At 69.3% G+C, this 20,682-nt stretch overlaps 3 protein-coding genes across 15 annotated transcripts; 2 read left to right on the top strand and 1 right to left on the bottom strand.

Annotated features, from left to right (window-relative positions):
- The first annotated feature begins 160 nt into the window (after positions 1 to 160).
- RELB (RELB proto-oncogene, NF-kB subunit) lies at positions 161 to 10,684 on the top strand. Of its 6 annotated transcripts, XM_082333606.1 has the most exons (12): positions 161 to 277; positions 1,278 to 1,331; positions 1,503 to 1,542; positions 1,945 to 2,393; positions 2,749 to 2,906; positions 3,060 to 3,151; positions 3,255 to 3,386; positions 3,700 to 3,804; positions 4,076 to 4,291; positions 5,435 to 5,503; positions 5,619 to 5,696; positions 6,545 to 7,093. In XM_082333606.1, exons 4-12 carry the CDS (start codon positions 1,962 to 1,964, stop codon positions 6,820 to 6,822), a joined length of 1,560 nt encoding a protein of 519 aa, XP_082189732.1. In that variant the 5' UTR covers positions 161 to 277; positions 1,278 to 1,331; positions 1,503 to 1,542; positions 1,945 to 1,961; the 3' UTR covers positions 6,823 to 7,093. The 6 variants fall into 6 exon arrangements, with proteins under 6 accessions (XP_082189732.1, XP_082189736.1, XP_082189735.1 ...); XM_082333610.1 differs by lacking the exon at positions 6,545 to 7,093 and adding an exon at positions 10,501 to 10,684 and having other exon boundaries at positions 1,278 to 1,511; XM_082333609.1 differs by having other exon boundaries at positions 1,278 to 1,511; positions 6,548 to 7,093.
- Positions 10,547 to 18,475, top strand: CLASRP (CLK4 associating serine/arginine rich protein). 8 transcript variants are annotated; one of them, XM_082333601.1, is made up of 20 exons: positions 10,547 to 10,684; positions 11,718 to 11,815; positions 12,317 to 12,418; positions 13,130 to 13,209; positions 13,446 to 13,530; positions 13,899 to 14,044; positions 14,137 to 14,233; positions 14,425 to 14,503; positions 14,675 to 14,748; positions 14,938 to 14,979; positions 15,087 to 15,314; positions 15,905 to 16,156; positions 16,566 to 16,745; positions 16,833 to 16,872; positions 17,608 to 17,668; positions 17,751 to 17,809; positions 17,893 to 17,939; positions 18,036 to 18,118; positions 18,242 to 18,266; positions 18,363 to 18,475. In XM_082333601.1, exons 1-20 carry the CDS (start codon positions 10,586 to 10,588, stop codon positions 18,403 to 18,405), a joined length of 1,920 nt encoding a protein of 639 aa, XP_082189727.1. In that variant the 5' UTR covers positions 10,547 to 10,585; the 3' UTR covers positions 18,406 to 18,475. The 8 variants fall into 8 exon arrangements, 5 of the variants coding, with proteins under 5 accessions (XP_082189727.1, XP_082189726.1, XP_082189730.1 ...); XM_082333600.1 differs by having other exon boundaries at positions 18,339 to 18,443; XR_014230495.1 differs by lacking the exons at positions 17,608 to 17,668; positions 18,363 to 18,475.
- Positions 18,476 to 18,530: 55 nt separating this feature from the next.
- On the bottom strand, positions 18,531 to 20,462 carry GEMIN7 (gem nuclear organelle associated protein 7; the record flags this gene model as incomplete). The annotated part of the gene is made up of 2 exons (XM_082333612.1): positions 20,237 to 20,462; positions 18,531 to 18,901 (listed from the first exon to the last, which is right to left on the bottom strand). Exon 2 carries the CDS (start codon positions 18,891 to 18,893, stop codon positions 18,531 to 18,533), a length of 363 nt encoding a protein of 120 aa, XP_082189738.1. The 5' UTR covers positions 18,894 to 18,901; positions 20,237 to 20,462.
- Between the last annotated feature and the right edge of the window lie 220 nt (positions 20,463 to 20,682).

The raw sequence follows: 20,682 nt of genomic DNA, 5'->3' as shown, positions 1-20,682 counted from the left end.
AGGGGGTGGGCGTGGCGAGAAACCACCCACTCACCCGCCCCCTCCGCCCCAGGCTCCGCCCCTTCGGCGGCGACGTCACCGCCGGCCGCCAATAGTGGCGCCGCCCGCGCGGGGTTTCCCGGCCCGCCCCGCGGCGGTGACCTCAGCGGCCGCAGCCAATGGCGGTGCCGCCCGCGCGGGGATTTCCAGCTACGGCGGCCGCGCGGCCTCGGGCTCCGGTAGCGGCGGCTGCGGGCGGCGGCGGCGGCGGGGGGGGACGACATGGCCCTGCCGCTCGGTGAGCCCGGCCCCGGCAGCGGAGGGGGGAACCGCCCCGGGGAGGGGGGGGCCGGGGTCCGCCTGGGGGGGGGCAACCGGGAACGGGGGGGTCGGGGCCTGGGGGGGGTCGGGGCCTGCCCGGGGAGGGGCTGAGGCAACCGGTTGCTTCTGGGGGGGGGGGTGTGGGGGTGTGACCCGGGGGAGGCCCGCCCGGGAGGGTGGTAACGGGGGGGGGGGGGGGGCGTGGTCGCGGGGACCCCCGGCTCGTGCCCTGGGGGGGGTGGGGACCCCCTGGCACCGGCAAGGCGGGGCAGGCCCTGTCCTTGGGGGGTGTCACGGTCCCGGGGACCCCTGGCTCGTGCTCTGGGGGTTTGAGGGGGGGCTTGCGGACCCCCTGGTCCTGGCAAGGGGGGGCAGGCCCTGTCCTCGGGGGGTGTCACAGTCCTGAGGACCCCCGGTTCGTGCCCTGGGGGGGTGGGGACCCCCTAGTACTGCTAAGGGGGGACAGGCCCTGTCCTTGGGGGGTGTCACGGCTGGGGGGACCCCTGGTTCATGCCGGGGGGGGGGGTGGGGACCCCCTGGCATGGCCAAGGGGGGGCAGGCCCTGTTCTCGGGGGGTGTCACGGTCCCGGGGACCCCTGGTTCGTGCCCTGGGGGGTTGGGGGGGGGGCTTGGGGACCCCCTGGCACCACTAAGGGGGAGCAGGCCCTGTCCTCGGGGGGTGTCACGGTCCCGGGGACCCCCGGGTTGTGCCCTGGGTGTTTGGGGGGGGCTTGGGGACCCCGTAGCACCCGCAAGGGGGGACAGGCCCTGTCCTCGGGGGGTGTCATGGTCCCAGGGACCCCCGATCCCTTCTTTGGGTGGATTCTGGTCCTGGGGCTGCTTTCACTTCTGTCCTGGGGGAGGGTATGATCCTGAGGGTCCCCCAGTCCCTCTTCTGGGGGAGCTCTGATCCCTTCGCTGGGGACGCCGCGCCCCCCCGCCGCCGCTCCCCAAGTGACAGCGGCGCGTCCCCGCAGGAGCTGCCCTGCAGGATCCCAGCCTGGCCATGGCGCACGCCGCACCCGTGACCGGTGAGACCCCCACCCGCCCCGAGATCCCGCTGTCCCCTCCCGATCTGTGACCCCAATACCAGAGGCGATCCCAGCGTGGTCCCTGCAGGCTGGGGGTCCCCCTCGAGGCCCCCCACGGCTCGGGGAGGTGCTGGAGGGAGACTCAGGGTTTGTTTTTTTTCGCCTTCGCAGACGATTTAGGTGAGTGGACCCCGAGGTACGCGGGCAGCCAGTAAGTTTTGCGGTGTGTTTTTGGGGCACCTCGGCCAGAGCAGGATTCTGGAGCCTCAGGACCCCCCCTTTTCATGTGCCTGGAGTGGCCGGATCCATCCTTCCCCCGGGGCCGTGAGCAGGATTTGGGGTGCAGAGCTCAGCAGCGAACCCCCTGCGGGGATGCGATGGGGTCGAGGGGAGGGGATGGGGCGTCTCATCCCCTGCCGATGGCCGCTCCGTCTTCTGTCCTGAGCGCACAGGAGGTATTTGTGGGTGGAAACGAGGCAGGATCCGGCCGGTCCTGTCCCCTCCCCTGGCTCAGGGCAAACGGGGGGGGTCACGGCAAGCCCGGAGGGGTCTCACCAGGGACTCGGGGTCCTCCCCGTCCCGGGGCCGCCCTGACGCCCTCCTCATCCCACAGAGATTATTGAAGAGGTCATGAAGGAGGATGGTTTCCAGCCGGATCCGGCCCCCGTCCTGCCCAAAGCGTTGCCCAAAGGCTCGGCTAAGCTGGTGGCTCGTGGTTCTAGCCCTGTGGTGGCCACCCGGCCACTGCATCCACCTGAGCCTTGCCCGCTGGCAGCCGGACTGGCACCCTACGGCGCCGCGGTGCTGCCGGCCGACACGCGCTCCCCGCAGCTCGCCCAGAGCCTCAGCACCCTATCGCTGTCACCCAAGCTGGGCCCGCCGGGCACCGGCGGGCGGCACCGCTGGTCTCTGGAGGAGCTCCTGGAGCCGCCCAAACTGGTGATCACGGAGCAGCCCAAGCAGCGGGGCATGCGCTTCCGCTACGAGTGCGAGGGCCGCTCGGCCGGCAGCATCCTGGGCGAGAGCAGCACCGACGCCAGCAAGACGCTGCCGGCCATCGAGGTGAGCGTGCCGCGCGGCCGGTGCCCGGCTCGGAGGTAGCCCGGGGCGGGCGGGTTGAGGTTAGGGGTGGCAGAGGGGTGCTGGGGGGCTGCCAGAGCCCCGTGGGTGCCAGGGGGATGCAGGAGCCCCACAGGTGCTGTCCCCATCCTTCAGCGTAGGGGCTTCCCGTGGGCTCGTGTCTCCCTGCAGCGGTGGGTGCTGGAAGGCGCCCGCCCCCTGTGCGGTGGTGCCAGGGCCTCATGGGTGGGGGGTTCGGACCCCAGTGGGTGCTAGGGCACCCGCGTCAGGGTGCTTTCCCCGCCCCGCCGCCGCGTCGGCGTAGCTGGCGTCGCGCTGAGGGCTCGCCTCACCGCAGCTGCAGAACTGCCACGCCATCCCCGAGGTGAAGGTGACGGCGTGTTTGGTGTGGAAGGATTGGCCTCACCGCGTCCATCCCCACGGCCTGGTGGGCAAGGACTGCAGCAACGGGCTCTGCGAGGTCGTCCTCAAACCCCAGACCAACCCCAAGCACAGGTAGGCGACGGCGGGATGAGGTCCGCCGGCAGCAGGGAGCCGCGCCGGCGCGGTTTTTGGGGGGTTTTCCTGGGAGGGGCAGGACGCCTTGGATCCCCTGGGAATTTGGGTGGGGGGGAGCCGCCCCCGCAGCACCTCTCTGCTCCGCGGCAGCTTTAGCAACCTGGGCATCCAGTGCGTGAAGAAGAAGGAGATCGAGGCGGCGATCGAGAAGAAGCTGCAGTTGGGAATCGACCCCTTCAAAGGTGAGGGGAGGGCTCAAGCGGAGGCGTTCCGATCGCTGCGGGGGATCCGGATCCCGTGGGACCGTCCCCGCGCCCGCTGAGCGTCCCCTCTCCGCTCCCCCAGCCGGTTCCCTCAAGAACCATCAGGAGGTGGACATGAATGTGGTGAGGATCTGCTTCCAAGCTTCCTACAAGGACAGCTCCGGGCAGACGCGGCACCTCAACCCTGTGCTTTCAGAGCCCATTTTTGACAAGAGTAGGTGGTCATGGGGGGCTTCGTGGCCACCGTGGCTACCGGAACCCTCCCTGCTCCGGGATGGGATGGGTGGTGAGGCTGTGGCAGCCGGTTCCTCGCCGGGGCTCGGCTCAGGGTGCGGGGTTTGGCCGGGGTTGGTCCCACGGGGCTGGAACCCTTGTGCGAGGGCTGGTCGGGAAGAGCCGATCCCGACGGGAATGTCCCCGAGCCTGGTCCCGGTGCCCCATCCCAGTTGGATGGCCGGTGCCGGTGCGATGCCTTGGGCGGTTTGGAAGCCGCCGGCTCGCAGCCTGAGCCGTGCCGCTGCCCGCAGAGTCCACCAACACCTCGGAGCTGCGGATTTGCCGGATGAACAAGGAGAGCGGTCCCTGTACGGGCGGCGAGGAGCTCTACCTGCTCTGCGACAAGGTCCAGAAAGGTACTGGGAGCAAACTGGGAGCAAACTGGGAGCCCTGCAACCCCGCGGGGGCCAAATTATCCCCCAGGAAGGCAGGAATGGGGGCGAAGGAGGGTGACGAACGCCGGAGCCGCTGGAAAGTTTTGGGGCTTGGATCCAAATGGGAGCTGCCACCTCCCCCGGGCTCCCGAGCACCCATGGGTGCTGGAGGGGGGACCCCAAGTGTTGGTAGGCGACTTTAGGGGCGGTGGGGGGTCCCGTTGCCTCGTTGACCCCCCCTCAATCCCCGCAGAGGACATCGCGGTGGTTTTCCGGAAGGAGACGTGGGAGGCGCGGGCGGATTTCTCGCAGGCCGACGTGCACCGCCAGGTCGCCATCGTCTTCAAAACGCCGCCGTACCAGCACCTGGAGCTGGCCGAGCCCGTGGAGGTGGAGGTCTTCCTGCAGCGCCTCACCGACAGCGTCTGCAGCGAGTCCTTCCGCTTCACCTACTTGCCCAAGGACCACGGTAGCCACGTGGCCATGTACCCTGGGAGGCGGGGGATAGGGCCACGGGGTGGGGACGGGACCCCCCGGGGTCAGGATGTGGCTCATGGGATGGGGACAGGTCCCTGGAATGGGGACAAGGCTTGAAGGATGGGGACACGGGGTGGGGACAGGACCCCTGGGGTCAGGATGTGGCCCTCGGGATGGGGACAGGTCCCCGGGATGGGGACACGGGGTGGGGACGGGACCCTGGGGTTGGGATGTGGCCCCTGGGATGGGGACAGGTCCCTGGGATGGGGACACGGAGTGGGGACAGGACCCTGGGATCAGGATGTGGCCCATGGGATGGGGACAGGTCCCCGGGATGGGGACACAGAGCAGGAACAGGACCCTGGGATCAGGATGTGGCCCCTGGGATGGGGACAGGTCCCTGGGATGGGGACAGGGCTTGAAGAATGGGGACACAGGGTGGGGACAGGACCCTGGGGTCAGGATGTGGCCCTTGGGATTGGGGACAGGACCCCAGGATGGGGACACGGAGTGGGGACAGGACCCTGGGGTCAGGATGGGCCTTGGGATGGGGACAGGTCCCTGGGATGGGGACACGGGGTGGGGACAGGACCCCTGGGGTCAGGATGTGGCCCCTGGGATTGGGGACAGGTCCCCGGGATGGGGACAAGGGTTGAAGGACAGGGACCCGGAGTGGGGACAGGACCCTGGGTTTGGGATGTGGCCCCCGGGATGGGGACAGGTCCCTGGGATGGGGACACGGAGTGGGGACAGGACCCTGGGATCAGGATGTGGCCCCTGGGATGGGGACAGGTCCCCGGGATGGGGACACAGAGCAGGAACAGGACCCTGGGGTCAGGATGTGGCCCCTGGGATGGGGACAGGTCCCTGGGATGGGGACCCGGAGTGGGGACAGGACCCTGGGATCAGGATGTGGCCCCTGGGATGGGGACAGGTCCCTGGGATGGGGACACGGAGTGGGGACAGGACCCTGGGGTCAGGATGTGGCCCCTGGGATGGGGACAGGACCCCGGGATGGGGACAGGGCCGAGGCCAGCGGGGCGGGGAGGGGTCTCTCCGGGCTGGGGACAAGGCCGGGGGTGACCCGCGGCCGGGGAGGGGACAGCGGGCGCTGACGGCCCGGCCCTGCCCGCAGACGCCTACGGGGTGAACGTGAAGCGGAAGCGGGGGATGCCCGACGTCCTGGAGGAGCTCTCGGGCTCAGGTGGGTGCCGGCAGGGACCCCCCCGCGGGGGGCACCCAATCCCGGGGGGACCCCTCACCCACCCCCCGCTTCCCGCGCCGCGATGGGCCCCTCACCCCGCGCCCGCTCCCCGCAGATCCCTACGGGATCGAAGCCAAGCGGAGGAGGAAGCCGCCGGGATACATGGATCACTTCGCGCCGCTGCCGGCCGCAGGTGGGGTCCCGGGGGGGGAGTTGGGGCCCCGGGGGGGGGGGGGGGGGGGGGGGGGGCTCGGTGCGTGCTGAGGGGGGTCAGAAGAGCCCCCCCAAGGGTGGGAGATGGCACTGGGGTCACCCCCAGGGCTGGGAGGGGTCCCCAAGAGCCCAGGGTCACCCCCAGGGCTGGGAGGGGTCCCCAAGCCCCCCAGGGTCACCCCCAGGGTTTGGGGGGGGTCCCCAAGAGCCCAGGGTCACCCCCAGGGTTTGGGGGGGGGGGGTCCCTAAGGCCACCCCTGGGGTTGGGAGGGGTCCCCAAGCCCCCCCAGGGTCACCCCCGGGGCTGGGAGGGGTCCCCAAGAGCCCAGGGTCACCCCCAGGGTTTGGGAGGGGTCCCCAAGCCCCCCAGGGTCACCCCCAGGGTTTGGGGGGGGTCCCCAAGAGCCCAGGGTCACCCCCAGGGTTTGGGAGGGGTCCCCAAGCCCCCCAGGGCCACCCCAGAGTTGGGAGGGGTCCCCAGGGTCACCCCCAGAGTTTGGGAGGGGTCCCCAAGAGCCCAGGGTCACCCCGGGGCTGGGAGGGGTCCCCAAGTGCCCAGGGTCACCCCTGGGGTGGGGAGGGGTCCCCAAGGCCACCCCCGGGGTTGGGAGGGGTCCCCAAGACCCCGATGGCTCTGGGGTCACCCCCGGGGCTTGGAGGGGTCCCCAGGGTCACCCTGGGGTTGGGAGGGGTCCCTAAGTGCCCAGGGTCACCCCCAGCACTGGGAGCAGCCCCGGGGGGGACCCCAAACCCAACCCCCCCCGGGAGGCTGGGGGGGGGTCAGGAGGGCCCCCCCAGCCCCCCCTAACCCCCCTCCCCCCCCCCCAGAAGACGCCTTCGCCCTCTTCGCCGGGGAGCCGGAACCCCCGGAGGCCCTGCCCCCCCTCTACCTCCCCTTCGCCCCCCCGAGCCTCCTGCGCGAGGGGCTGCCCCCCCCCCCGTACCCCCAAACGGACTTCCCGGGCCCCGAGCTGCTGGCCGAGCCCCCCGCCTCCCCCCCCCGCCGCCCCCCCTTCGCCGACCCCCACCCCACCGCCAGCCTGGTGGGCACCCACATGTTCCCCGGGCACTACAAGGAGACCGACCTGCGCCTGGGGGACGTCTGAGCCCCCCCAGCACCCACCCGGCACCCCAAAACCCCCCCTCACCGGGGGGGGTCCCCAGCACCCACCCCCCCTGCCCCGGGCCGGCTGGCCCCGCCGGGGCGGCAAGGAGCCCCCCGGGAAGGTGGCCCCCCCCCCCCAGCGCCCCGCTTTGCACTATATTTATAGGGGGGGGCCCTGCGGTGGCCACCGGGGTGGCTACCAGGGTGGGGGGGACGCGAGCCACCGGGCCCGCGGGCCCTCAGCCCCCCGCGCCGGGGGCCGGGGGGGGAATAAAGCCATGGACGCCATCGCCCGCCTCGTCCTGCCCTTGGGGAGGGGGGGACTGGGGATACTGGGAGAACTGGTTCCCACTGGAAGTCCCCGCCGGGAAGCACCGGCCGCGCCCCGGCGCTGGGGTTGGTCTGGTGCAGGGGGCCCCGGCTGGCACTGGGACCAGTCTGCCCAGTATGGGACTGGCACTGGGACTGGCGCCAGTCTGCCCAGTATGGCACTGGGACCAGTCTGCCCAGTATGGGACTGGCACTGGGACTGGCGCCAGTCTGCCCAGTATGGCACTGGGACCAGTCTGCCCGGTATGGGACTGGCACCGGGACTGGCACCAGTCTGCCCAGTATGGCACTGGGACCAGTCTGCCTGGTATAGCCCTGAGACTGGGACCAGTCTGCCCAGTATGGCACTGGGACCAGTCTGCCCAGTATGGGACTGGCACTGGGACTGGGACCAGTCTGCCCAGTATGGCACTGGGACCAGTCTGCCCGGTATAGCCCTGAGACTGGGACCAGTCTGCCCAGTATGGCACTGGGACCAGTCTGCCCAGTATGGGACTGGCACTGGCTCCAGTCTGCCCAGTATGGCACTGGCACCGGGACTGGCACCAGTCTGCCCAGTATGTCACTGGGACCAGTCTGCCCGGTATGGGACTGGCACTGGGACTGGCACCAGTCTGCCCAGTATGGCACTGGGACCAGTCTGCCCAGTATGGGACTGGCACTGGGACTGGCACCAGTCTGCCCAGTATGGCACTGGGACCAGTCTGCCCGGTATAGCCCTGAGACTGGGACCCGTCTGCCCAGTATGGGACTGGCACTGGCGCCAGTCTGCCCAGTATTGCACTGGGACCAGTCTGCCCAGTATGGGACCGGCACTGGGACTGGCACCAGTCTGCCCAGTATGGCACTGGGACCAGTCTGCCCAGTATGGGACTGGCACTGGGACTGGTTCCAGTCTGCCCAGTATGGGACTAGCACTGGGACCAGTCTGCCCAGTATAGCTCTGGGACTCGGACTGGGACCAGTCAGGCCCAATATCCCCCTGGAACTGGGACCAGTCTGCCTAGTATAGACCTGAGATTGGGAGTGGGACCAGTCTGCCCAGTATGGGACTGGGATTGGGACCAGTCTGCCCGGTATAGAACTGGGACTAGGACTGGGACCAGGACCAGTCTGGCCCAATATCCTCCTGGAACTGGGACCAGTCTGCCCAGTATAGGACTGGGACCAGGACCAGTCAGGCCCAGTATCCTCCTGGAACTGGGACCAGGACCAGTCAGGCCCAGTATCCCCCTGGAACTGGGACCAGTCTGGCCCAATATCCCCCTGGAACTGAGACCAGTCTGCCCAGTATAGCCCTGGGACTGGGACCGGGACCAGTCTGCCCAGTATAGAATTGGGATTGGGACCAGGACCAGTCTGGCCAGTATAGCCCTGGCACTGGGACCAGCGTGGCCCAGTATTGCCCTGGCACTGGGACCAGTCTGCCCAGGATAGCCCTGGCACTAGGACCAGGACCAGTCTGGCCAGTATAGCCCTGGCACTGGGACCAGCGTGGCCCAGTATTGCCCTGGGACTGGGACCAGTCTGCCCAGTATAGCCCTGGCACTAGGACCAGGACCAGTCTGGCCAGTATAGCCCTGGCACTAGGACCAGGACCAGTCTGCCCAGTATTGCCCTGGGACTGGGATCAGCCTGGCCCAATATCCCCCTGGAACTGGGACCAGCCTGGCCCACTATCCCCCTGGAACTGGGACCAGCACCAGGACCAGCCTGGCCCAGTATCCTACTGGGACTGGGATGAGCACCAGGGACCAGCCTGGCCCAGTATTCCCCAAGGACTGGGACCAGCGTGGCCCAGTATAGCCCTGGGACTGGGACCAGCGGCAGGGACCAGTCTGCCCCAGTATAGCCCAAGGACTGGCACCAGCCTGCCCAGTATAGCCCTGGGACTGGGACCAGTACTGGTCCAGCCTGCCCCAGTATAGCCCAAGGAGCGGGACGAGTGGCAGAGACCAGTCTGCCCCAGTATAGCCCAAGGACTGGCATCAGCCTGCCCAGTATAGCCCTGGGACTGGGACCAGCACCGGCCCAGCCTGGCCCAGTATAGCCCTGGAACCGGGACCAGTACGAGGACCAGCCTAGCCCAGTAGAGCCCAGTATAGCCCTGGGATTGGGACCAGCCCCGGCTCCGCTGCCCCGGCCCCGCCCTCGCCACAGGCCACGCCCCTTGGCCGCGCCCCCGTCCACCCCCCGCCCCGCCCTCCCGCCACGTCACCCCGCCCCAATGCGCAGCGCCCCGCCCCTTCACCCACCCCTCACTTCCGCTTCCGGGTCGCTCCATGGCGGCGGGCCCGGCGGTGAGTGAATAATGGCGGCGGGGCCGCCTCCACCTGTGGGTTCCCTCCCCAAAATCCCCCCGTGGGCCCCCCCACCCGCCGGGGCAGCGGCTACCGGTCACGGTGCGGCCTTCGCGGCGGGACTTACCCGCGGCCTGCGCCCGGGGCGGCCCTGTCCCGCCGCAAGGCCTGGGGGGGGCCCGGTGTGTGTCCCCCCCCAATCCCGGGGGCTCCCGGTGTCCCCGCCCTGGGGGGGGGCCCTGTCCGTCCCCCCCACCCCCCCCGTGGGTTCCCGGTGTCCCCAGCCCAGGGGTGGCTCTGTCTCCCCCCCCCAGCCCCGGGGGTTCCCGGTGTCCCCGCCCCGGGGGGTGGCCCTGTCCCCCAGCCCCGGGGGGTTCCCGGTGTCCCCACCCCAGGGGTGGCCCTGTTCCCCCTCCCAGCCCCAGGGGGTGCCCAGTGTCCCTGTCCCGGGGGGTGGCCCTGTCGTCCCAGCCCCGGGGGGTTCCCGGTGTCCCCGCCCCGGGGGGTGGCCCTGTCCCCCAGCCCCGGGGGGTTCCCGGTGTCCCCGCCCCGGGGGGTGGCCCTGTCCCCCAGCCCCGGGGGGTTCCCGGTGTCCCCACCCCAGGGGTGGCCCTGTCCCCCAGCCCCGGGGGGTTCCCGGTGTCCCCACCCCAGGGGTGGCCCTGTTCCCCCTCCCAGCCCCAGGGGGTGCCCAGTGTCCCTGTCCTGGGGGGTGGCCCTGTCGTCCCAGCCCCGGGAGGTGCCCGGTGTCCCTGTCCCCAATCCCGGGGGGTTCCCGGTGTCCCCAGCTCCGAGGGGTGTCCCTGTCAGCCCCCAGCCCCGGGGGGTCCTGTGTGTGTCCCCCAGCCCCGGGAGGTGCCCGGTGTCCCTGCCCTGGGGGTGTCCTTGTCCCCCTCCAGCCCCGGGGGGTTCCCAGTGTCCCCACCCCGGGAGATGGCCCTGTCCCCCAGCCTTGGGGGGGTGCGCAGTGTCCCCGCCCCAGGGGTCCACCCCTCCGTTCCCTAGGTCCCCCCCCCCCCGTGTCCCCTAACGCAGCCTTCCACCCTCAGGCAGGGAACAACCGTCCGAGCTCCTCTTCCTCCCCGGCGCCCGGCGGGAGCCCCGCCGGCCCGGTGACAGCCGGGGGACGCCAGGATGTGGCACGAAGCCCGCAAACACGAGCGCAAGCTGCGGGGGATGATGGTGGACTATAAGAAGCGAGCGGAACGCCGCAGGGAGTACTACGAGAAGATCGTGAGTGGCCCCTGTCCTCATCCCTTCCCCCCGGGGATGGCGGTGGCCCCTCACCGTCCCTCGATGGGTCCCGATTTGGGGTGCGCCGGGGGCATTTGGGGACCACCCGGGCGCTCCCCCTTTTCCTCAGGGTTCTCCCTTTTCTCCAGTGCTGGAACCTTGGGGCTCCCCCTTTTTCCTCGCGGCTCGGGGCTCCCCCTTTTCTGTGAGACTCCTGCTCCCCCTTTTCCCCATGGCTCAGGGCTCCCTCTTTTCCCTGAGGTTCCAGGCTCCCCCTTTTCCCCGAGGCTCAGGGGCTCCTCCTCCCCCTTTTGTTCAGGGCTGGAAGCTCAGGGCTCCCCCTTTTCCCTGTCGTTCTGGGTTCCTGCCCCCCTTTTTCCCCAGGGCTCGGGGCTCCCCTTTTGCCCGAGGCTCAGAGCTCCCGCTCCCCCTTTTCTCCAAGACTCCTGCTCCCCCTTTTCCCTGACGTTCAGAGCTCCTGCTCCCCCTCTTCCCCAGGGCTTGGGGCTCCCCCTTTTCTCCAGCACTGGAGAATCAGGGCTCCCCCTTTTCCCTGTCATTCCAGGCTCCTGTTCCCCCTTTTCCCCAGGGCTCAGGGCTCCTGCTCCCCCTGTTCCCCGAGGCTTGGGGATTCCCCTTTTCCCCAGCACTGGAGGATCAGGGCTCCCCTTTTTCCCCAGGGCTCGGGGCTCCCCCATTTCCTCAGGGCTCCTGCTCCCCTTTTTCCCTGAGGCTCGGGGCTCCCCCCTTTCCCCAAAGCTCAGTGCTCCCCCTGTTCCCCAAGGCTTGGGGCTCCCGCTCCCCCTTTTCCCCAGTGCTGGAGGCTCACGGCTCCCCCTTTTCCCTGAGGCTCCTGTTCCCCCTTTTCCCTGAGGCTTGGGGCTCCCGCTCCCCCTTTTTTCCAATGCTGGAGGCTCAGGGCTCCCCTTTTTCCCCAAAGCTTGGGGCTCCCCTTCCTTATTTTCTACCCCTCGGGGTTTTTACTCCTTGTTTTAATTTCTTTTTCTCCCCTGGGGGTTTCTGCTCCTCCTAGAAAAAGGACCCGGCCCAGTTTCTCCAGGTGCACGGCCGGGCCTGCAAGGTTCACCTGGACTCTGCCGTCGCGCTGGCCGCCGAGAGCCCCGTCAACATGTGAGTAGCCCCGCGCGGGGCCGTGGTTCTCTCCCGGGGCCGTGGTTCTCCCTGGAGGGGTGCGGGGGGGAGCGGTCGGTGCCTCTTCGAAGGCGTCACCTTCCCCGGGGGCTCTTGTGTGGTCGCAGCGGCTTTGAGAGGCACCGACCCCGCCGGCGCGGGTTTGGGGTGAAGGAGAGGGGGTCCCCAGCTTCTCGGCTCCTCGTAGCGCAGCCCCGTGTCCCTCCCGCCCTGGGGAATGAAATCTGGGCCAGTTTCTCCTCCTCGAAGCCGCATAAAAAGGATTCGGCTCCTCCTCCGCCAGAGCTTCTAGGAGACGCCGCTGCGGCAAACGAATCGGTTCCCCCCGCTCCCCACTCGGGAGTGACTAACGCAGGAGAGCCCAGCGCGCCCGCCGGTGCTCGAAGGGGGGGTTCGTGCGGGTCTGGGGGGGCCCTGCTCCTCCTCGGGGAGGGGCTTCCCACCTCTCCCCCAACCCTGACAACCTCTTTCACCCCGCAGGATGCCCTGGCAGGGGGACACGAACAACATGATCGACCGTTTCGACGTGCGAGCGCACCTGGATTATATCCCCATGTACACCCCGCCCTTGCTGAACCCCATGTAAGCACCCCGCTTCGACGGGAGCGGCCGGGGGCCGGCTCAGGCCTTTTCGGGGCTTTTTTGGAGCGGGTGGCTGAGGTTTCGGAGCCGGCATCGCCGCAGGGCTGCTTTTTAGACTCTGTTTTTGTACTGGGACCAGCGCAGAGATCCCAGGACAAGGAGGATAAGCTGGAGCGAGCGCAGAGGGACGGGTAGGGCCAGAGCAGAGGGGGAACCCCACCGCGGCTTTTCCCTACCTAAAAAGCTAAAGAGGAGGGAGTTGAGCTCTTTGTAGCAAGAGGGCGTGATGAAAAGGCCACAATTAGAGCGAGGGAGTTAATTAAGCAGCGACACAGCCCCCAGAGGCTGGCGGGGTCTCCGGCTCTGGAGAGAAGCGACGCTCGGCTGGACGGGGGGCTGCTGTAGTCGGGGAGGGGGCAGAGGGCAAATCCCCCCCAGGGCTGGGTCCGCGGAGAGCAGCCAGGTTCCCTCGGCGCGAGCTCCGGAGAGGAGCTGGATCCCTTTGCTGGGTTTCCAGAGGAACCCTGGATCTGATCCTCCGCCTGCAAACCCCAGCCCTGATCTCTCCCGCCTAGCGGGAGGTCTGATCTCGCTCATCCGAGCGGAAAGAGGCCGTGGTTTTTCCGCGGTCCAAAATCCCTCGGGGAGGGGGGAACCTCCGTCTCCCCAGAGGCTCGTGAGCACCAACGGCTGCATCTTGCTCCTTTCCAGCTCCCCCGAGCAGGAGTCTGATGAGAGAAAATGCAACTACGAGCGGTACCGAGGCCTGGTGCAGAACGATTTTGCCGGCAGTAAGCGTCTCGTGCAGGCGGGAGGGTCGGGGCCGCGCCGAGACAGGGCGAGCCCCCGCGATTTGGGGGCAATCCCGGCTCTTTTGGGGCACGGCGAGGTCTCATCCCTGCTCTGGGGGTGGCGGAGCACTGGGAGAGCTGCGTCCCCTCTAACGAGCTGCGGTTAATCAGCTCTCGGAGCTGTTCTCTCTCAAGCGGGCGTAAAGCAGGCTGGTAACTTCCCTCTGTGGTTGCAGTCTCGGAGGAGCAGTGTCTCTATCAGATCTACATCGACGAGCTCTACGGGGGACTCCAGAAGCCAAACGAAGATGAAAAAAAGAAGTGAGTGCGAGAAGAGGTGACAGAGGACGGTTGTCACGTCCCTGTCCTCCTGGGCTGTGCTGGGAGCGCGGCTCCGCAGCCTCGGAAACACCCGCTCTTCAACTGGTCCCAGTTTCCCCTCTGCTGGGGTGGGAGCGAGCAGCCACCGGCTGCGCCGTCCTCCCTCGGCGACGCTCTGAAGTTGTCCCCTGCGCCTCCGCGCCGAAAGGTCCCTCCCTGTCCCCGTTCCTGGGGCTGAAGCTGCGGTGGTTGAGGAGGGAGGCAGAGGAAGGGCTGGTTTCTTCCCCCTGGGGAAACTTTCGGCCCCGGCGCGGAGCCGCCGCGCGCGAGGCGAGAGGCGGGCGGGGGTTAAGCGTGTCCGTGCCCAGGTTGGCGGAGAAAAAGGCTTCCATCGGCTACACGTACGAGGACAGCACCGTGGCTGAGCTCGAGAACTCCTTGGAGAAGCGAGGAGAGGAGGAAGACTCCGAGGAAGACAGCAACACGGACGAAGACGAAGTCATCCCCGATATCGGTAAAGCGGGGGGGGCTGCTTCGGCGGCCGTGCCAAGCCCTGCCTCGCGGCGCGGCTCGGGGCGCGCTGAGCTGCCCGCGCTCTGCCCGCAGATGTGGAAGTGGACGTGGACGAGTTGAACCAGGAGCAAGTGGCCGACCTGAACAAGCAGGCCACCACCTACGGCATGGCGGAGGGGGACTTTGTCAGGTACGGCCGGGGAAAGCCCCGGCAACGCGGCCGAGCCTCGCCGCTGCCTCCCCTTCTCACCGGGGGCCGAATCCCTCGCAGCCGTGCTCGTCTCTAGGATGAGGCACCCCCAAAAAAAGATCTCCCCCGAGCGCAGGCTCCCTTTCCGCCGGTGTTTATCGAGGGTCTCTTTTTTTTCGGGGTGGGGGAAGGATGTTGCGGAAGGACAAAGAGGAGGCGGAAGCAATTAAAAACGCCAAAGCTCTGGAAGAGGAAAAGGCGATGTATTCGGTAAGGGGAGCTCCGGCCGGCTCTGCCTCGGCCCTTAGCGGGCCGGGGGCTTCCCGGGGCGCCGCGTGGCCCCCCGCGATGCTGACGGAGGCACCTCTGCCGTCCGTGGGGGGCCGGTGAACGCCCGCGGCGGCTTCGCCCCCCATCTCTTAGCTCAAGGTGCTTTCCTAGGGCCGTCGCTCTCGCCGCCAGAGGAGGGAATTCCGGGAGAAACGCTTGAAAGGGAGGAAAATCAGCCCGCCCAGGTGAGCTCCCCCAGCCCGGCAGCCGGGACAGGGCTCCCAGAGCTCGGCCACGGCTTTGGTCCGCTCGGATCCGTCCCAGGCGTCGTCCGTGCCCGTCCCGGCTTGCGCGGGGCGCCGGGGGCTCTGTCCCCTGGCGATGTCCCCCCGATTTCCCGATTTCTCCTTCCCTAACGCCCTCTCCTTCCGCAGCTACGCACGGAGAGACAGCCCCACCTACGATCCCTACAAACGGTGAGCGGCCGCGGCCCCGCCGCCGGTGGGGAACCTGGCACCCGGCGGTTTTGGGGAGGGGAGCGTTTTCGGCAACTGAAACCGCCTCCCTCCTCGCCACCTCGCAGCTCCCCCTCGGAGTCCACCTCCGAATCCCGTTCCCGTTCCCGTACCCCATCTCCCGGTCACGAGGAGAAGATCACCTTCATCACCAGCTTTGGCGGCAGCGACGAGGAAGCAGCGGCAGCATCGGCGCAAACCGGTGGCGTTCCTGGAAAAACCACCGCGCTCGGCAAACAGCGCTCCGCCCCAGGACAGCCGGGCAGCGCCGCGGCAGGTCATAGCACCTCGTCCCGGTCGGTAACTCTCCCATCCGGCTCGCTTTCCCAACCCTTATCCGCAGAGACGCTGGCAGGGGGACGCTCCCGACGCCGTGGCCCGGCTGCTGGCGCTTCTCAAGGCGGGGGGGAAACGCGGCGGGAGGGAGCGGGTGGGTTCTCCGTCACGTAACCGCGTGGCGCCTGCACTGGCGCAGGGCTCGCCGGCTCAGCGAGGGTCTTCCTGGAGACGGGCGGGATCGAGGGGCTGGAATTTGGGGGCGAATCAAGCCGCCTCCTGCCCTAAAAGAAAGAGCCGGCTCCTGGGGAGGGAATGGGGGGGGCTGTCGCGGTTCCTTTCCCGGCACGGCCGGAGAGCCGGGGGGCTCGGTGCCCCCCGAGCGGAGCGCGGGCCGTCGCGGCTGCACCCGCCGGCACGATGGCGGCGTGGGGCAGGGGAGAGGTGCCCGCTCCCTCCTCACAGCTCAGCCGCCGGCACCCGCGGGCTGTCGGCACGGTCCGGCCCTGCCCCTGCCGCGCGGCACCCGCCGGTGCTGGGGGCAACGAGGGGCCCGGCCCCTCGGCGCTCATCCCGCGTGCCAACAGCTCGTCCCGTCTCTCCCTTCCAGGAGACGCTCCTCTTCTTCCTCCACCTCCCCGTCCTCCTCCTCGTCTTCCAGCTCCCGCTCCAGCTCCCGCTCGCACCGAGGCGGCGGCTACCACCGCTCCAGCCGCTACTGCCGCTCCCACAGCCGCCGGTACTCGCGCTCCCGCAGCCGCAGCCGCCGCTACTCGGGAGGGGGCTCGCGGGACAGCCGCCGCCGTTCCAGATCCTATTCCCCCGACCGGGGATATCGCTACAGCTCCCGCCGCCGCTCCAGGTGAGCTCTGCCCTCACCTCTCCCAGTTTCTGCCAGTTTCACCCCAGTTCTTCGCTGGGCTCCTCCGCGGCGAGCTTTGCCGGTGGCTCGTCGCCTTCCCGCTCAGCCGGAGGCCGCGGCACCACCCCCCCGCCGCCTCTTCAAGCCGAACCAGCCCACGCGTCTCGCCCTCTCCCTCCTGCTCGAGTGGACCAGGCTGGTCCCAGTTTGTTACTGGGAGTCCCACACTGGTCCTCGTATCCAAAAAAAAAACCGTCTCACTGGTGTTAAAGGGGAAAACGTCCCTGCTGGTGGGCGGCTTCACCCCCGGGGCCGCGGGAGGCCGCCAGCTCCCCCAGCGCCGTCTCCGCTCGCTGCCGGGGTGCCTTTGGGTGCCCCCCCCCCGCCACCCGTGACTCCCCGTCCGCAGGAGCCGTTCCAGGTCCGGGGAGCGCTACCGGCGAGGCGGCAGATCCAGCCGGCACTGGAGCAGCAGCCGGAGCAGCCGAAGCCTCAGCGATTCCCGAAGTCGCAGCAAATCGGTGTCTCCGGTGCGAGAGAAACCGCCGAGGCCCGCAGCGTCGCCCGCCGTGGGGGAGAAACTGAAAAAGTGAGGGGAGGGGAAAAACGGGGGGCAGCGGGGGGAGGGCGAGCGGCCCTGATCCCCGCTTGCTTTTTCTTTTTCTCCCCTTTTTAGGGCTGACACTGCTGCTGGTAAAGAGACAGGAGCTGCCAAAGTCAGTAAGAATTTAACCTCCCCTGTTTAATTGGCATCACTGCAGAGCAGGCTAAGGGACACGGAGGTGCCGGGACCGGCGCCGGGTGCCCCCGCGCCCCGCTGCGTCCCCCTCCTCGTCCGGGCCCCGATCCCGCTCCCTCCTTGGAGCTGGGAGGGTGCTGCCGGGCGGGAGCGGGGCCACGGGCAGCGCGGGTGGGTGGGGGAACCCCCCGGGGATCTGCGCCGAAATGGGGGGGCTGCCTGCCCTGGGTCCGGGCCGGCGCCGGCGGCTGTCCCCGGCGAGGGCGGCAGGGGGCTGGGGGAGCCCCTCGCCCGCCGACGGGGCGCAGGGCACGGCCGTCCTCTCCGTGAGCCCGCAGGCCACCCCGGCGTCCCCAGGCGCCTTCGGGCCGTAGCCGCCTGTCCCCCGGCACGGGTGCCACCTCCCGGGGCCGCGGGCGCTGCGGCGGGGAGCGGCTCAGGCTCCATAGCACCCACGGGCGCTCGGGGACGGGGTGCCAGCACCGGCGAAAGCCCCGGCGACGCGGGCAGGGGCACCCGGACCCCGCCGAGGGGTTTGGGGGGGGGGTGCACGGAGGCGTCACCGGCGACGGCGCTCGAAGCCGGGGTCCGCCGGGGGGGTTTGGGGAGCCTGGAGGGGGGCGGGGGGTCGCCGGACCGGACCAGCGTGGCTACAACGCGTCCTCGTCCCGCGTCCTCGTCCCCTTCCCACGCGGCTCCGCTTTCCTCGCAGCCCAAACTGACGCCGCAGGAGAAGCTGAAGCTGCGGATGCAGAAGGCGCTGAACCGGCAATGTAAGCGCCGCCCGCGCTCCCCCGGCCCCCCGCTCCCCCTCCGAAACCCTCCCATTTCTTTCCTTTTTTTTTTTTTTTACAGTTAAAGCCGATAAAAAAGCGGCGCAGGAAAAAATGCTGCAACAGGAACACGAGAGACAGGTAGGGGAGGGCGCGGGGAAGCCGCCGGCGCGGCGGCGGAGCGCCGGAGCCGGTTAACGGGAGGTTTTCTTTTAATCTTGCAGGAGCGGGAGGACGAACTGCGAGCCATGGCCCGAAAAATCCGCATGAAGTAAATCCTCTCCTGCCCCTCCGGTGGATCCGGTGGATCCGGTGAGTCCGGGGTGCAGCGTGATCCCCTCGCTTTTTTCCTTTTCTTTCTCCGCAGGGAGAGAGAACGCCGGGAAAAGGAGCGGGAAGAGTGGGAGAGGCAGTACAGCCGGCAGAGCCGGTCCCCGTCGCCGCGTTACGGTGAGTGCCGGCTCACCGGGAGCCCGGGAAGGGCTTCGGGAAAGAAAAGGTGCTGTATTTTGGGGGGAAAAAAGGTGGAAAAGGGTCCTGCCGTCACCTGAACGCGTTCCCTTTGCCTTGCAGGTCGGGAATACAGCTCCTCCCGGAGGTAGGTCCCCTTCTCCCGCCCCGCGGGGGGGGGTCCCGGTGGCCGGGCTTCCCTGGGGATCCCCGCCCTCAGCCCCCCGTCTCCCCGCTTCCGCAGGCGTTCCCGCTCCCGCTCCCGCAGCCCTCACTACCGGCACTGACGGCGCCGCCGCCGGCAAATAAAGACAGCAAAACCCGCCTCTCGCCGTGTTTTCTCCCCTGGAAGAAGCTAATTATGGTCAGAAAACGGTAGAAAAAGGGAATTTTTTTTGGTTTTAATTAATAATCAGTCGAGGAGGAAGGAGTAGGCCAGGACGTCGGCGCAGCGCAGGAGCGCGGCGGCCTGCACGCCGAGCGGGGTGCGCAGGGCGTCCACCTGGAAGGCGACGGCCTCCACGTCGGCGGCGCCGAAGACGGCGTCCACCCGGACCCCGGCCCGTAGGCAGAACCGCGTGGGGCGGCCCCGGGCGGCCGCCAGCCCCCTCAGGTAGCGTTGCCGAAGGGTCGCCGCCGCCGCCGTCGTCGCCGTCGTCGTGGGTCCCCCCCCCAGCAGCGCTTGGAAGCGGGGGGAGGTGGGGCTGAAACCCCGGCTGCGGCCGTCGGGACCCCGCGGCAGCCGTAGGACCCCCACCGGCACCGGTACCGGCATGGCGGCTCCTGGGGGGGGGTCACCCGTGTTTTCCTTCCTCTGGGGGTCCCGGCCCCCCCATGGGAGCTGCATCCCTGTGGCACCCCCACCCCCCATGGCCCTCCCGGGCTCTCCACCGACCCCCTCAAGACCCCCCCACGAGACCCACGGACCCCCAAAGTCCCCTACGAGACCCACAGACCCCCAAAGCCCCCCATGAGACCCACGGACCCACAAAGCCCCCCCGTGACACCCACGGACCCCCAAAACCTCCCCCCTGAGACCCACGGAGCCCCAGGATCCCCTCCCATGACACCCACGGACCCCCAAAACCTCCCCCCTGAGACCCACGGACCCCCAGAACTGCCCCCAAGACTCACGGACCCCCAAGACCCCCCCCATGAGACTCACAGAACCCCAAAGCCCCTCCTGAGACCCAGGAACCCCCCCCCATGAGACCCACAGACCCCCCCATGAGACCCACGGAGCCCCAAGACTCCCCCATGAGAGCCAGGGACCCCCAAAACCCCCCATGAGACTCATGGACCGCCAGAACTGCCCAAGACCCACGGAGCCCCAAAGACCCCCCCATGAGAGCCAGGGACCCCCAAAACCTCCCCCATGACACCCACGGACCCCCAAGACACCCCCCATGAGACCCAGGGGCCCCCAAAGCCCCCCATGAGCCCCATGGAACCCCCAAAGCCCCCCCATGAGACCCACGGAGCCCCAAAACTCCCCCCCTGAGACCCAGGGACCCCCAAAGCCCCCCCATGAGACCCAGGGACCCCCAAAGCCCCCCATGAGACCCACGGACCCCCAAGACCCCCCCATGAGCCCCATGGAACCCCCAAAGCCCCCCCACAAGACCCACGCAGCCTCAAAACTCCCCCCCCCCCCGAGACCCACGGAGCCCCAACCCCCCCCATGAGCTCCACGGACCCCCAAAACTCCCCCCCCGAGACCCAGGGACCCCCAAAGCCCCCCATGAGACCCACGGAGCCCCAGGATCCCCCCCATGAGACCCACGGACGCTCAGGACTCCCCCCAAGACTCACGGACCCCCAACCCCCCCCCCCGAGACCCACGGAGCCCCAAGACCCCCCCATGAGCCCCATGGAATCCCCAAAGCCCCCCATGAGACCCACGGACCCCCAAGGCCCCCCCCCCGAGACCCACGGAGCCCTCTGTGCCCCCCAGAACCCACCCCCCCCCGCTGTGCCCCCCATAGTGCCCCCCCAACTCCCTGCCCCCCCCGGGCCCCCCCGCTCCCCACGGGACCCCCGTGGGAGCCCCCCCCAGCCCCTAAGACCCCCCCTGGTCCCCATAGAGCCCCCAAAGCGCCCCCCCCCCCCGCCCCGTACCGCCGGGCACGGACACGCGTGGGCGCTCAGGCCGGGGGCTCCGCGCATGCGCGCCGCGGGCCGCAGATTCGCCTTAACGGGGGGGGGGGGGGGGGGGGCACCGGGAGCCGCTACAGGGGGGTCACGGTGCTTCCCCGGGTGTCTTCGTCCCCTCCCCGGCCGCCGGTGAGCGCCGCCGCCGCCGCCTCCTCCTCCGCCTCCGCCTCCGCCTCCTCCTCCTCCTCACGCCGTGGCGAAAGTGCGGCGGCGAAGCCCGCGCCGCTCCCGCCGCCGCCCGCTCGCCATTCGCTTCCGCAGATTCGCCACCGCCGCCCGCGCCGCTCCCGGTACCGGAGCAGGGCCGAACGCAGCGGCCTCGTCCCATCCCCGGTTTTTGGCTTTTTCTTTTTTTCCCCCTCCTCCTCTCTCCCCTTCTCCTCTCCCCGCTTCTCTCCGTCCTTCCCCGC

Source organism: Platalea leucorodia, assembly GCF_965183815.1.
Source record: "Platalea leucorodia genome assembly, chromosome: 26".
Classification (NCBI taxonomy): Eukaryota; Metazoa; Chordata; class Aves; order Pelecaniformes; family Threskiornithidae; genus Platalea; species Platalea leucorodia.
The sequence above is the reverse complement of the archived record's forward strand: the minus strand, read 5'-3'. Positions and strand labels throughout refer to the sequence as shown.

Coding starts and splice junctions, on each gene's coding strand:
- RELB (XM_082333606.1), top strand. CDS start 1,962: ATGAAGGAGGATGGTTTCCAGCCGGATCCGGCCCCCGTCCTGCCCAAA. Junction 5,504..5,618: donor GGAGGAGCTCTCGGGCTCAG/GTGGGTGCCGGC, acceptor CGCTCCCCGCAG/ATCCCTACGGGATCGAAGCC. Junction 5,697..6,544: donor CGCGCCGCTGCCGGCCGCAG/GTGGGGTCCCGG, acceptor CCCCCCCCCCAG/AAGACGCCTTCGCCCTCTTC.
- CLASRP (XM_082333600.1), top strand. CDS start 10,586: ATGTGGCACGAAGCCCGCAAACACGAGCGCAAGCTGCGGGGGATGATG. Junction 16,157..16,565: donor AGCTCCCGCCGCCGCTCCAG/GTGAGCTCTGCC, acceptor CCCCGTCCGCAG/GAGCCGTTCCAGGTCCGGGG. Junction 16,873..17,607: donor AAGAGACAGGAGCTGCCAAA/GTCAGTAAGAAT, acceptor CTTTCCTCGCAG/CCCAAACTGACGCCGCAGGA.